At 37.2% G+C, this 16137-nt stretch overlaps 2 protein-coding genes across 2 annotated transcripts in view; one reads left to right on the top strand and one right to left on the bottom strand.

Annotated features, from left to right (window-relative positions):
* LOC107729921 (cullin-2-like) overlaps positions 1-8791 on the bottom strand; it is a gene marked incomplete at its 3' end in the record, with an annotated part of 16671 nt that extends 7880 nt beyond the window's left edge. Inside the window, exons 1-8 of the mRNA XM_016540659.1 lie at positions 8585-8791; positions 6536-6675; positions 5736-5838; positions 5558-5652; positions 3732-3837; positions 3441-3523; positions 1454-1550; positions 706-816 (exon numbers count right to left, since the gene is read on the bottom strand). Coding sequence (XP_016396145.1) covers positions 706-816; positions 1454-1550; positions 3441-3523; positions 3732-3837; positions 5558-5652; positions 5736-5838; positions 6536-6654 — 714 coding nt within the window. The remainder of the gene's footprint in view (positions 1-705; positions 817-1453; positions 1551-3440; positions 3524-3731; positions 3838-5557; positions 5653-5735; positions 5839-6535; positions 6676-8584) is intronic.
* A 4534-nt stretch (positions 8792-13325) lies between these two features.
* LOC107729920 (zinc finger protein 271-like) overlaps positions 13326-16137 on the top strand; it is a 10479-nt gene continuing 7667 nt past the window's right edge. The window contains exons 1-5 of the mRNA XM_016540658.1: positions 13326-13457; positions 13702-13801; positions 14080-14361; positions 15290-15718; positions 15831-16134. Of these exons, the coding sequence (XP_016396144.1) occupies positions 13708-13801; positions 14080-14361; positions 15290-15718; positions 15831-16134 (1109 nt within the window). The 5' untranslated portion in view covers positions 13326-13457; positions 13702-13707. The remainder of the gene's footprint in view (positions 13458-13701; positions 13802-14079; positions 14362-15289; positions 15719-15830; positions 16135-16137) is intronic.

Raw genomic sequence — 16137 nt, 5'->3', positions numbered from 1 at the left:
CATCTTCTGAACGAGTACAAAACCTCCCGAACAAAAACACACGTGAACAGGGTGGAGAAACTAGCGATCTCTTATGTAAACAGATGCATATGAAAAATAATGCGATCATCAGCAATAGACGGCATATAAATGAAAACTGTAGTTTTCCGGGAAGTGTTGATCCGGGAAGTGGTATATGTCTGTGCAAGCTTTGGAGGTGTTGATGGAAGCGATTTACTGGATTTATACTTTGATAATCGTACTGAATATTACCCAGATGTAGTTTTTGATAAAAATTTGATTTTCTCACCTTTTTGCTCAAAATTATGAATTTTTTATGAAACCAACCTATATTCAAGTGTTGATAAAAAAAGAATGCTTTAAGCTAGAATAAACCTTTTTGTTTAAAAAAAGTAGAGGTTCTGATCTTTATTTTGGTGTATTGCATATTCAAATATTCATACAGCAAAATATACTGGAGGCCATCAAATTTTAGTGAATTTTTGTGAAATTTTAGTGAAATCATCAAAATTGCTGGCGGTGGCTGGCAACTTTTTTCAAAAATGCTGTCGGGGAAAGAGTTAAGATCACAATAAAGCTAGATATCAACCAGCAATGTGTGAAATGGACTGAATGACCAAATAAAGTCAGAAACCATGTTAAAGTAACTGTTCTAAATGTAAAAGACAGAGATGGAGAGGCTAAGCTGTGGTTACAGCATCTCACCTTCTCCATATACTGGGAGCAGGTGGACTCCTGCAGCAGATTGGAGGCTTCCTGTTTGTAATACTCGCCGGTTTTTGTCAGGAACGGCCCCTCAAAGACTTCCTGATAAAACTAGGGTAAAGGGGAAATAAAGGGTGTGGCCTCCAAATGAGATGCATGATTGCTGATACACAAACTCTGAGCATGCAAAGAAGTACACAAATGTTTGTGGTCGGTAAGATGTTTTTATGTTTTTGAAAAAGTCTCTAGACTGCATTTATTTGATCACAAATACAGTGAATATTATTACAATTTGAAAGGTTCTCTATTTGAGTATATTTTAATATGTAATTTATTTCTATAAATTAGTCAAAGCTGAATTTTCAGCACCATTACTGCAGTCTTCAGTGTCACATGATCTTCAGAAATCATTCTAATATGCTGATTTGCTGCTCAAGAAACATTTCTGATTATTATCAGTGTTGAAAACAGTCGTGCTGATTAATATTTTTTGTGGAAACCATGATACATTTTTTGTAACATTATAAACCCATTTACTGTCACTTTTGATTGATTTAATGCATCCGTGCTGAATTAAAAGTGTTTTGCCTTTCAAAGAAAATTAAAATTAAAATCTTGCTGACCCCAAACTTTTGAATAGTAGTGTACAAAAAGCCAAGACATTTCAATTTTTCTACAAATGACTGAAGTTTCATGTTTGCACAACGAAAAGTGACACATAAAAAAGCATCTAGAAAGAGGCACTCACCTTTAGAGGAAACTTTTTCTTGTACTGTTCAACATGAACAAAGGAGTTGATAACCCCGTGGATTACTTTCTGATTTGGGTCCTCCCCACTTCGGTCACTATGGAAACAACATCCAAACTGAATACATCTGCAAATGCATCCTCAAACAATTTATACTGGAATATAATCAATAAAACTGAACTTGGGTTCAGGCCAGGCTATCATAGCAAGTATTTGTGGCACCAAAGACTCGTGCCGCAGGTAATTAATTCAAGTGTCACACTGCCAGTGTGAGAGAGGCTCGCGACAGCTGACGGGTTTGTCGATCGGGCCACTGCTGTGTCGTCATGAAAGTTTATCATTTGCGTGTGTTTTTAAGCCTTGCAAATTAAAAAATTCTAGCTACATTCAAGCAAGACAGCTCTATTCAGTACTCACACACACAGAGCTTGAACAGACAAATACATTCAAAAGTATGTCAAAAATACCCGTCTTGGCGAGTAACTTTGTAGCTTAATCTCTATTTCATTTATACAGCGGAGTGCAGATGCACCGGTCGACCAGACATTTGTTTGTTTTATTTCAGCCGATCTCTGTTCTGGACTTGCACACAAACTGCACTGCAATCATTTTCCGAAATGTCATTTACATTTACTAAGTCTGTAAACGGCCGTTAACAGAGGCCAGAGATGCTGAAGACTGATGCAGAGAGGAGAAAATACTGTAGCAGGCGGAGCGAAATATTGGAAGAAATTCCTAAATATTGATTTGGGGGTTTATATGAATGCATCTCTGAGTGGAACTGTCTTCAGAGACGTTTACATGGCGTTTTCTTTTCATCTCGTCTCTGTATAACGCACATTAAAGTAGTGTTATTAATAAGCGCAGCTCTGCTTTGTTTACAGCAGTAAACATATACCGAGGAAATGCTGAATCGCTGCTGTCAGAGAGTGAATCTGCGTCTCATTCAGCCCGTCTGCTGTTTTTCATACAGCATCATTTCATTTGTGTCTTTGTTCTCTATATTCAATCGTGCTATTGCTTGTAATTTGTTCATTTGTTCTTATTTACTGATTGTTCACTTGTCTTTCATAATGTTTGAACTTTATATTTGTTAGGATAGTAGTTTTTGTGAAATTTAATTGGTATATAAAATGTGTGTCATTTGTGACCCTGGAGCACAAAAGCAGTCTTAAGTTGCTGGAGTATATTTGTAGCAATAGCCAACAATACATTGTATGGGTCAAAATTATAGATTTTTCTTTTATGCCAAAAATCATTAGGATGTGAAGTAAAGATCATGTTCCATGAAGATATTTTGTAAATGTCCTACCGTAAATATATCAAAACTTCAGTTTTCAGATTTTCAAATAGTTGTATCTCTCTTGAAATCGCATCATATGACCCCTTTAAGACTGGTTTTGTGCTCCAGGGTCACATATAAGCTTATTTATTAGACTAAAAAATAACATGGGTCAAAAACAATGATAACAGCAACTATTTAATTTTTTGTGGCAGCAGGACCAGTTAAAATTTTGTCAGGACAAGTAAAAATTTGAACCACTGGCGCGACCGGACCAGTAGAAAAAAATAGCGTTGATCCCTGTAATTGATCCCTTAGCGTTGATCCCTGTAATTATTTTGTTTTAGTTTGTAAAACCAAACCGAAAATAACTTTTTTCAGCAATACACAATAACAACAAGCAAATGGGCGGGATTGTTTAAAAGCATAAACGTGAAGCTTGTATTTTTCAACAGCACTTGTTTGAGCTACAGTGCAAATGAAATATTTTCCATAATTCATTACTATACCTTTAAGCTTTAAAATAGATTAAATATTAGTTGATAAAAACAAAACAAAATAAAATATTTCAGGTTCACCTGGAATTTTTATTTATTTTTTATTGAAATTGTATCTTTTTTTATTATTTTTTATTATAAATTTTATTGAAATAAATAAAAATGTACCATGTTAAATTATTTCCTTCTGTTTTAAAGTTTGACTTACTTCTTGATCTCTTTCAGAAGCATCCCGATCAGCATCGGTTGAAGGGGCTCAATCATTAACTTCCGCCACATGTCAAGTGCAAGCTAAAAACACAACAAAAACATTCATTATAAACCATTATACTGTTCATGAAAGAATAAACACCACAATTTGACATTTGAAATGTGCATAGCTTAACATCCAATCTGTTCACATCAAAAAAAAAGTTCACATGCCAACAGCCTGTGTCATAAGATACTGTAAACACACGGCACTAAAGTCTGATGCATCTGATTATGAAACCATGCATACTTCTCCGATCTCCATTAACGGCTCATTCATATCCACGCCTCCGTATCCGTACTGCAGGTCTGCTTCGGTCAGCTTGTTCTTCTTAATAAACTGTGTGTTGAGGTACCTGTGGGTAAATTCAGGGAAAAACAGTTGCTATTATTTTAGTTGAGTATGTGAATGTTGAAGCACAATAAAGCCACGGGTGACGTGCTTGTTTTCACAGCTGACCAAGGCCAGCGGGACAGTGATGGGGTTCAGTCCAGCATGGTGTAATCAAGCAGAAACTGGTCAAAGCCCTTGTCCAGGACGAGCTCTGCATGCCAGAGAAACCATACCTTGTGCACTCAATGAACCGTCTGAACCAGTAATAATGAAATGTATGATTTTAAATAGAACACACAATGGCATGCTAATGCACTCTTACCAAGAATGTATTAAGCATACTGTGCACTGTATGCAACTTTTCTGCATAAGAATAGAAGAACAGAATAACCGGATTACCTACTATTGCGTTTGCCAAAATGTGCAGAATACAACAGGCACACTTCAGGGAATACTGTATCCCACAGTGCAATGCTTCACCTGCCATTGCAACAGTTCCTAATTAACTAAAAGCAACATCAACCGTGATTTTAATATCTCTTTGGTGACATATTCGTTTGTTCCATCAAAAGTTCACAAAATTTTACACTAAACTAGATTAACTAGATTGAACTACCAAAATGTTTGGGGTCAGTTATTTATGGGCTAATTTTCATTTTTGGGTGAACTAACCCTTTAAAGAAATTAATACTTTTATTCAGTAAGAAATTGAACAAAAGTGACAGTAAAAACATTTATCTTGTTACAAAAGCAAATCAGTATATTAGAATGATTTCTGAAGGATCATGTGACACTGAAGACTGCAGTAATGATGCTGAAAATTCAGCTTTGATCACAGCAATAAATAGATATTTTAAATTGCAATACTATTTCACAATATAAGTTTTTCTGTTTTTTTTTCTTCATCAAATAAAACTAGTCTTTGTGAGCAGAACAGACTTTCAAAAATATTAAACATTTTACCGACCCCAAACTTTTGAACGGTAGTGTGTACTAATATACTGTAGGTTTTATGTTACTACTTAATTGAAATTGACTGACTTTCTTACACTAAAAGCCAAGGAAATGTTAAACCAAGGTTAAACACCAATCATCTAATTCTTTGACATCCAGGCCATTATTAAATAAGCATTCACCATCCAAGTATCACACCAGCACTAACACAAACACCATTTACCAACCAAAAACTCTAAAGTCAGTGCAATTTGCTTCAAAATTAAAAGTGAACTAGCCACACCAAACAGAATGGCAAGAATAATGACAGTTTCCAAATACAGCAGGTTTTCCAAACACTCCTAATGTCAACCATCTGATTCTGTTGTGCAAAACAGGCAGCATAAGCATTTCATTGGTCAGTCTATGACCTGCATATGTATACAGCTGTTGTCTCTGCACATTAAAGGGACAGTTCACCCAAAAATGAAAGTTCTATCATCCTTTACTTACCTTCAAGTTGTTCCAAACCTTCTTTTCTCATTTGAATACAAAAAAAAGCCAAACCGTTTCAGTTCTCATTGATTTCCATACTATGCAAGTCACTGTTTGGTTACCCACATTCTTTAAAATATCTTCTTTTGTGTTCAACAAAGAAAGTTTGGAACAACCTGAAGTGAAGTAAAGGATGACACAACTTTCATTTTTTGGGTAAACAATCCATTTACACTTGGCTCAGACTGAAAAATATTGCACACATCACCTTTAATGTCCTTCACAGAGTTGCCTGCTACAGTAGCTGAACTCACCTGTATAAGCAGTCCATGTACTCAGCGCCTTTGCTGTATTCCTCCCAGTATCTGTGATACATCCCCAAAACCTTCTCCTCCGACTCCAGGACTCTCTGTAAGACACACACACCGCAATGATGCAAGACACCCACAATTAAACCGTAACGACACTGGCCTGAGCATCACTCGTTCTCACCTTGAACAACTGACGGACGTGATTTTCCAGAAACACCTTCGTCTCAGTGTACAGTCTTTCCCCTAAAGGCTCTGGATATGCAACACACAGCGCATAGATGTCACTAAAGCTCACGTTAAGGAGATTTTAATGCAGGATACATGAAGTTACACTACCATTTAAAAGCTTGCGGTCAATAAGACGCGATAAGAAGCCTCTTATGCTCACCAAGCATGTGTTTATTTGATCAGAAATACAGTAATATTATGAAATATTATTACAATTTAAAATAACTGTTTTATATTTGAATATCTGTTAAAATGTAATTTATTTCTGTGATGTGCAGCTGAATTTTCAGCATCATTACTCCAGTCTTCAGTGTCACATGATCTTCAGAAATCATTATAATATGCTGATTTGCTGCTCAAGAAACATTTCTGATTATTATAAATGTTGAAAACAGTCGTGCTGCCCAATATTTCTGTGGAAACCGTCATGCATTTTATTTTTCAGGATTCTTTGAAAGTTCAAAAGAGCAGCATTTATTTGAAACGGAAACCTTCTGTAACATTATGAATGCCTTTACTGTCACTTTTGATCAATTTAATGCATCCTTGCTTTAATTTCTTTTGAAATCTTACTGACCCCTAACTTTTGAATGATAGTGTGTATATAAAGTAGATAAAAACAAAAATAAAATATGGCTTTGCACACTCATAAAATAGATTTTTTTTTAAATGAGATTACAAGAAACAGGGAAAAAAAGATGAAGCAACAGTTTCATTGCACATCATGTAAATCAGGACAAGAGTGCAGGATACGAGAAGCGGTCGTTCCATGTTGCTCTCTCCACGTAATCAAGCATCACAACCGCTCTGATTGTCGTCAGGAGCTTGTTCCACGTCTCATCGAAATCCACCACCCGCGGTTTTAAGGACATGGTGCGTGGCTTCGGCTTTATCTGGGGCAAAAGACACGAAAACACGGTGACAGTGAATTCATTATAGCATTCTCATTAGTGTTCTTGTTAACTAAAACTATTATCAAACAAGATATTGTATGCGCTCCAAAAAGATAACCAGTCCGTTCTCAGGTGCGTAAATCAAGAAAAATTTGATCAACCAAAAAACAAAAATGTCCGCACACTGGAAGACATACAATTAGACCAAGACAACTGTCTATCATAAAAATTACTTTAATTTAACATCTATAAGGTGACAAAAGTGCAAAAAAGTGTCTTAAAAACAGACCAGATAGCAGACGCTTCAGCTCATGCTCAACTAAAACTAAAATTATTAAAAAGTTAAAAAAAATGTAAACAAAGCCAAAATAAATTGCAATAAGTTGACTAAAAGTAAAACTGAAATAAACTAAAAGCTAAACTAAAGAGAAAAGCACATAACAAAAAAACTACCAAATCTTAAACTAAAAATAAAATGAAAACTAAAATTATATCAATACAAGCTAATTAAAAATATAAGGGTCAAAGACGAAAAAGGGTTTTAAAGCATCAAAACAATAAAAGTTTAATACAGCTTTAAATTTAGTTTCCCCCCCCAAACATTAGAATGGGTCCCGTTTAAGTTTAGTTTTTAAGAGCAAACAATCATATAGCAAAAAATCTTTTCAGGCATATTTAGAGCAGGAATCATTAATGACATTAAAGCTCTCTATTGAAGGATCACAGTGCAGTCCCGCAAAAACTGACTCATCGTCATTTTAAATCTTTACCAATCTTTACTCATTAGTTAGCAAGAAGTTTTTAATCATTTAAAATAGAATACAATTTAGTCTAGTTGATCGTTATTTTATGCACTTTTTTTCTTTTACATTAATATGCTGTTTCAGTTTTACATAAATATATCCGTTACGTGAATGACGATGGAACATTACTTCACCTATACTTTGACATTTTATTTTCACAAAAAATATTCGAAACATTAAAGCAGACACTTTATTTGCATCTTTATCTGCATAAATCACTTCTGTCAATTTAATTAGATGTGGTCACCAAAATGGGATGGCCTCGTCTTTGACCCATAAATAAATACATTAATAGTATATAAATAACACTAACAAATTTTAATGAAATCCATGCGTTTCCAGGACATCTGGAAGATGAACTGAATGGATAAGGATTTTTGTAAATGGATTTTATAGAGAATGTTAATAGAAAGAGAATGTGTGAAGTTCAAGTTAACAACGAGTACAGATTTGTAGTTTTTTTTCATACATATATATATATATATATATATATATACATAAACCTCCCCATTCTCAATATTTCAGCACTAGTGTCGCCCAAACACTTGTGTATATGTTGTGTGATTTCCTTTGACAGGTCTGTCTAGAAGAGTTAGAAGACACACACATCTGGCTTCTGCACTAAACAACCATAAACCCAGGACCTACCCTCACTAACTTTATTAGAGTAACTGATTGTCATAACAAAGACAGATCCGTAAAGATCAGCTTACTTCAGAGCTCCATAACCTCAGTGTCAACATCCAGCACAGCTGCCAAAGCACATCTAAGTATAAATGTCACCTGATGTACACAGAAATATCTCTAGAAGTAGCCAAAGCAGATGAGTTTCCATCTCCAACAAACCCACAGATACTTGGTCTGAAAGAGAGTCACCCCCAAAACTGCAGAGGCCTAGTTACACACCCCCATATGACACAACTGCATGAAAACAGAGGCAGCTGGGTAATCATAACCACGCGTGATTAAATAACAGCCGTGTATCGAGGTAAACAAGTATGGAACGGCCGTGTTTACGTGCGTTTCTGACAGAAACACAGTGTTGTGGAGCAGAAACAGCGGCTAACGCCAGTGCTAACGTGAGCGCCGCTGGTTCACACGCACACCTGAGATTGAGAAAAAGCACCGCTGAGCTGCGAGTCTCGGGCGGTCGGGCGGCTCGGCTGCGTCGGCTCTGGATGCGCTGTCCGCGGCTCGGTGTGTCACCGCTGTGGGTCTGGAGTGAAGCTGTCAGGACGCTCGGATCCTCTCTCTCCCTCTACACCTCTGCCATTGCCTCTCACGGACTGCACCACTGCGTCAGCTGGAGGGGGAGCGCGAGGGCGGTTCAGGATGGATACAGCTATTAGAACCCTAAATCTACGCGAGACGTTTAATATACGTTTATTTGGAAACTTACACATATATTATGTATGAATGGGTCATGGTGTGCTTAAAATGAGTAATCACAATGCATGGCTGTTTTTAGCGGACTCCCCCTTTTGCTGGTGGTATGAGCGAGAAGTACGGCAGCTGTTTGCGGACATTAGTCGTGACGGAAGAGGTGTGAGAGATGGCGTTGTGGACTCGACATTAGAGAAAGAAATTCAGCAATTGTGATTCCTCTTAACGATTCCAGGTCCTTAACGGTTGCATTAACGATCATTATAGTACTTTTTTTTTTAGAAAGATGAAAAATGTTCGAAAAATACTCACCTCGTGCATTTTGCATGAAAAGCATACTTGAGTAAAAGTGCAGGTACCTTACAGTGACACTGACTCAGTTACAAGTTACTACTCACCAACTCCAAAACAACTTGAGTAAAAGTCTTAGAGCATGTGATTTTAACAGTGCTTCAGTATTTTACTTATACTAAATACAGTCTCAAAGATGCACTAGTCAAGGAGACGTGGCAGTGAAAAACTAGAAAGTTGATTTGTGAGGAGAGCAATCAAGTTTATTTTCTAAAACCACAATGAAACTGAACACCTCAAAATTGCAACAAAAAAAAAAATCCCAAATCCTTCAAAAAGTCTCTTCAGTATAACGGATAAATAAAATAATGTTAAGTAGAATTAAAAAGTCAAATTCTTCTTGCACTGGATGTGCTGGTTTGGGCCTCATAAATAAAACACCTGTGATTCACAAATACTTGCTAAGGAACTCGCATGCACTTAAAGTAGCCTTGTTGACAAGTTTGGGTGGGTAAGAGCAAAGCGCACAAGATACTGTAGGCTACTTTCAGTGCCCTGTAGTTGGTGATATCACGTCTTTTGTAGCAGAAATGAACTGCTGCAGAAAAAGCTAGGTGCCATGCAAAATGTAATGAGTAACTGCAACACTCATTTCAAATGTAGTGGAGTAAAGAGTAAAGGTTGCTAATATCTTTGATACTCAGTAAAACTACAGAGCATCCAAAAAGATACTCAAGTACAGTAATTAATTACATTTATTCAAATACTTTACACCTCTGCCAGAATTAAATGTAAAAGGTCTTTATAATGGCTTTTCACAGTCATTTTAAAGGTGGCGAATTAATATGGGGCCTTCTAACCTTAAAAATTCTGTATTTGTGTGAACTGTTGTTTAAACTCAGTGTTTTGTAGAACATAAAGATACGATTCCAGGTTTTTAAATAGTATTGAGATCTATTATATATCTATATATGTTAAATAAAAACTTTAAAAGAAACCAGTTAATAATAATAATATGGCAACATAATGAAAGTAAGGCAAATAGTTAAAGAATTTTTAAAAAAGGCCTTAAAGCAGCACTATGTATCTTTTGGCGCTCTAGCGGTTAATAAACAGAACTGCACACATCCCGCGGAAGAACATTCCAACCGGAGCTACTTCTCTAAGTTTATGTCTATGGCGATTCACGCAGGTATGTGTTACTCCGCAGCGGTGACCAGGCTACAATAGTCCAAATATAAGTACTTATTATAAGTGTACCGTAGTGATTCGGGATAAGACAAAAACGCGGTTTGGAAGATTAATTCATGATGTACTCGCTCATTATATGCATTTAGCAAATTTTGAATACAGAAAAAGTTACATAGTGCTGCTTTAAAAAGCTTGGTCATCCAAAAAAACAACAAAAAAAGTATACAAATTAAAATCACAGGTGCAAAAAGATGCTAAACCTTCTAAATACAGCCGACACATCCCTAAAGTAGAGTACGAGTCTATATACTGGGGGAGGGAAAGAGTTACAGAGATTTCGGGTCTTTAATTGTCCTACACAATCTAGGAAGGGTCCACAAATTTTATAGAAATTATCAGAGGATCTCTTCATTGTGTGTCTGATTTTTTCTAGTTTAATGAAATGGAAAATATCTTTAATCTATAAAGAAAGAGTAGTAGGTACAGGCGGTTTCCAGTTTAGTAAAATTAAACGTCTTGCCAAAAGTCTGACAAAGGCTACGAAATCAGACTAATATTTGGGCATATCAAGAGACGGGGGAAGGGTACCAAATACAGCTGTGAAAGCCAGAGGTTCAATATGATGTTTAAGAACTTCAGATAAAGTTTTAAAGATCTGGGACCAATATTCCTGTAGAGATGGACAGGTAAAAAACACATGAGGGATTTAACGTGTTTGCCCCCCATTGTGTATATTCAGTTTGATACCATTATTTAATGGCTGACCAGCACGAACTGACACGTGTTCACCCTAAGGAGAGGCACTTGTGTAAAACAGCGCTGGTGACCCCCTGGGAAACACGTGAAGTCGTCTGTAAGTAGTCCAACAGGCCCCTGCTGCAGGCTGTGGTGGACAGATACAGCCTGAGCCACGAGGGTCCCCAGTGCATGGCCCCAGATTTTTATATTTGAGATAATCACTGTTAACACCTTTCATTGTGTGTCTGATTTTTTCTAGTTTAATGAAATGGAAAATATCTTTAATCTATAAAGAAAGAGTAGTAGGTACAGGCGGTTTCCAGTTTAGTAAAATTAAACGTCTTGCCAAAAGTCTGACAAAGGCTACGAAATCAGACTAATATTTGGGCATATCAAGAGACGGGGGAAGGGTACCAAATACAGCTGTGAAAGCCAGAGGTTCAATATGATGTTTAAGAACTTCAGATAAAGTTTTAAAGATCTGGGACCAATATTTCTGTAGAGATGGACAGGTAAAAAACACATGAGGGATTTAACGTGTTTGCCCCCCATTGTGTATATTCAGTTTGATACCATTATTTAATGGCTGACCAGCACGAACTGACACGTGTTCACCCTAAGGAGAGGCACTTGTGTAAAACAGCGCTGGTGACCCCCTGGGAAACACGTGAAGTCGTCTGTAAGTAGTCCTACAGGCCCCTGCTGCAGGCTGTGGTGGACAGATACAGCCTGAGCCACGAGGGTCCCCAGTGCATGGCCCCAGATTTTTATATTTCAGATAATCACTGTTAACACCTGCTATACGCATTAATACACCTTATGATAGGTGCATATGTGCATCAGTCGTCTGGCAATGGACAAACATTTATTCAGTACAATAAGGATATATATCATCATCATTAAGAAAATATATTTAGGTTTTCATTCAAAACTTTATAGTAACTATAAATAATTTACACATCAACTGAAAAAGGTATAAGCGGAAGCCATAAAATTATCTGTAAGCATGTTAAAGATCAGAGATTTCCTTGTAAACTAATTGTATTAAACTCAGAATGAAGAAATGTTTTTCTTTGCATTTTTACAAGTTATTGAACCATTTACACTGATGCCAAACTATGAGAACTCTGAGAAAAGCTTCCTCTGGTGGACAACATATGTCAGTCATTCATGTTGATATAAATAGCTGATCATTTAAAAAGTGCTGGTTTTCATGTGTACCGAGTTTTATGAAGTTTGGACATATTAGTCATTACAGGCCACATCCCAAAATATATATCAGCCCGTATCTGGCAGACAACTGAATGAATCTAAATTTTTCTGATAGCTTTTTGTCAAAGGTGTTTAAAGACATGCACATCTATGGGATGTGCTGGACCAACAAAAACTTGCAAGACTTTGAGGATCTGCTGCTGATGTCTTATAGTGTCAGAAACCATGATGGGACACGCTGGTCTTGTGGAGTCCATGCTTCGACACTGCTTTTCGAAAATTACATATTGTGCCTTTAAGTGCGTCAAAACTGTATTTATTGTTTGAATTTAGTATTAAAACTTACCGAATTTGCACCAGAACACAATCAATGTCAATGTAAATTATTGTAGAAGAAGCTATTTATTTTCTCAGAAGGTGAGTCCTATGTCCTCAAAACATATTTAGGCACATACACAAATGTATGAATGCCGTTCCATTAGACACAACAACATATCAAACGGTCCTGCAAACAAAATCAGAGATTTTTTTTTTTCAGAATAATAATAATAACTTCACCTTTCTGAGACAATTTAAAAATGACCTCTTAGTGTAACCACAGGTGTAGTTCATCACATAAACATTACACTAACGTTTGAAAAACATTAAGTGTCACAATACTTTATCATCATTTCGAACTATAGTTTTATCATATAAGCCTCCCAAAAATGCTAAAATGTTTTGCTTGAAAATTAGGTGTAGGCTATAACCTTTCTTTATGTTTGATTTATTTGTTATAATATGTAATAACATTTAGGCCTAAACATTTTTTATGTTTGTGTCCAAGTACTTTTTAGACCTCCTTTATGTTTGTCGCAAGATCAAAGGAAAGTAAACGTATTGTAAAAAAATTATTTAACTGTTTTTGCGATTGACCTTTATTTTGAAAATATTGACTTTTATTGTGAAAAGTCAACGTCTCCAGTCATTTCCGGGTTGTCAGTCCGTGCATGATAATTGTGTGATGAGACACAGGAAAGGTGAGGCTTGTCAATACTTTACATCCGTGTCTCAGTCTTGTGGCGCAACTAATGTTTATTTTTCTGTTTCATCTGCCTGAGTAACAGCTAATGCACCTTTCATTGTGTGTTCACATGTAACTAAATCGAGATGCAACCAAAGCAGGTGTGTTCAGTCTCCAGCTGTGATTTTGTTATCATATAGATATTCAGACATATGTATATGTCATAGTATATATAATAATTGCAAATAGATAGAGATTGGTTTAGAGCATTTCCATATCTTTGAACATGTACCATGGTATGCAAATACCACGTGATAATGGTAGTAATTTAATGTCATAGTGTTTTATACCATTGCTGTACAACCATAGTACTTTTTATAAAAATACAAAAATGTATTTTTCCAGTAAGTCATGGATCTGAGCATGAAGTCACCCAGTGACCCGAAGGAAGTGGGCGTGTTTCCATCAGCTGCCCATAGCACTGAAGCACAGGAGTCTGATCCGGGTGAGAATGCAGGGTTTATGTTATACATTATGCCAGCTGCATTCATGCATTGCAGTATGTGAACCTAGAGATGCTGATACTGTGCCACCTTGACTTTGATTTCAGTTGGATAACCTAGAGTGGATTCCTGTTTTATTATACTTTACTATACTACAGCTTCACAGCTACAATATGCAATCAGAAACATTCTTGTTTAGCTGTCACATATACTTAACACATGTATATTTGCTGAGAGAGACAACTTAACATTGTCATGTTCCTTTCAAACGTCACCACAGACGACCACGCAAAGAGTCTCTCTGCCAGAGCGAAGCCTTTTCAGTGCTCTCAGTGTGGGAAGGGTTTTTCCCGCATTCAGCATCTGTCCGAACACGTCCGGATTCACACAGGAGAGAGGCCTTTTGAGTGCTTGGTGTGTGGAAAGACTTTCACCCGGGAGAGAGACCTCAAGACCCATCAGATCGTCCATACGGATGCGGAGGCCTTTCATTGCGCGATTTGTGTTAAAAACTTCGCCCTGTTATCCTCCTTGAGAAGACATCTGCGTGCATTTCATCAAGGTACGAAATGTTGCCATGCACTGAATTAAACTACAGACAGTAAGACATTGCAGTAGTTTTACCGTTGTCATGGAGTGTTGTTAGTCCCAAAATGAAAAGGACTGCCAAAACCCCTTTTTATTGTGACTCTGTAAAACCTAGTTGAGGTTATAAAAACACCTGAAACTACTGATCCAGTGTCCTGCCAGTTTATTAGCTCATCCAATCAGATTTTAGCCTCAGAACGGACCATTTTATAAACATCGATTACAATTTATGTCCAGTTATTATTGGAACAGATTTGTTGAGAGAGAAAGCAGATTTGGAGATCCTCTGCAGTGAATGGGTGCCGTCAGATCACATCACAATAATCTGTATAATATACATACTATAAATTAATAATACATAAAGCACAAGTCCATCAATTATCTTGTGAAGCGAAAAGTGTGTTTGTAATAAACAAATCCATTATTAAGACATTTTTAACTTGAAGCTGTTGCTTCTGGCCAAAATACAAGTTCATAATCCATAATAATGCTTTGTCCTGTGAAAGAGTGGTCTGGTCTGAATCAGAGGAGAAAAATGCACAGATCAAGCACTGTTTATAAGCAAAAACAGTCCAAAATATTTCTAAACAAATGTGAGACACAACAGGAGATGGACACTTTTTACTGGAAGAAGCGTAATTATGGATAGAAGCAAAGTTAAAAACATCTTAATGCTGGATTAGTTTCAGCTTTTGTCTTCTCCAGATGTTAACTGATGGACTGGAGTGCTGTGGATTACTTGTGGATTATTGTGATGTTTTTATCAGACTCTCATTCTGACGGCACCCATTCACTGCAGAGCATCCATTGCTGAGACACTGATGCAATGCTACATTTCTCCAAATCTGTTTCAATGAACAAACAAACTGAAACTGAAACTTAAGTATCTTCTCTTTTTGCAGGTCAGGATGTTAGTACAGAGGGTAAGTGTTTAATTTGTGTTGAATGTGGGAAAAATTTTGCATGCCAGCTGGATGAACATGAGCTGACACACACAGGAGAGATTTCCCACCGCTGCCCCGACTGCGTCACACATCTATCCAGTCTCGTATCTCCCGATCAGACCTTCTCTGAATCCGATGACGTGAACCATTTGGACGCTCATGACAATGAGAGGCCTTGCAGCTTTGTGGCCTCTGAAGATCTACACAAGCACTTACAAACTAACGCACTTAAGGACGGTAGTGAATCTCTCTCTCTGGACCTAGTAGACAATATTGAAAGCGAAGCACCTAATGAAAACATTGCCCAAAGTCAGCATGAAGAGGCTGAGAGAGCTCCATCTCCTTCATCTGAGCTCTCTCACAATTCTGCACGTTCTGCTGAAAAGGGTGAGTTTAATAATTACAAAAACCTTACCATAATCATAGTTTCTACCAGGATATCAAATCTCAGAAAGTGGTCCCACTCCAAGTAGCACATTGTGTCATTTTCTCTTCCCAGGCTTTGAAACACTGAATCCTCTTCAAGAGGAAGAGTCTGCAGCTCACCAGCAGGCGCGCGATGAAAACAAGCCGCATCAGTGCAATCACTGTGGAAAGAGATTTCATAAGCAAGCGAAGCTTCGGATCCATCTGCGCGTTCACACCGGAGAGAAGCCGTACCAGTGCTCCCAGTGCGGGAAATACTTCAGCCAAGCAGTAAACCTCAGAAAACACCACCGTACTCATCACACGGAGGAGAGACCCTACCACTGCACACTCTGCAACCGGAGGTTTTCGCTCTCCTTCTCGCTGATAAAGCATCAACG

Source organism: Sinocyclocheilus rhinocerous, unplaced genomic scaffold (assembly GCF_001515625.1).
Source record: "Sinocyclocheilus rhinocerous isolate Xijiao unplaced genomic scaffold, SAMN03320098_v1.1 scaffold67, whole genome shotgun sequence".
NCBI classification, from domain to species: Eukaryota; Metazoa; Chordata; class Actinopteri; order Cypriniformes; family Cyprinidae; genus Sinocyclocheilus; species Sinocyclocheilus rhinocerous.
This window is presented reverse-complemented; position numbering and strand designations above follow the sequence as displayed.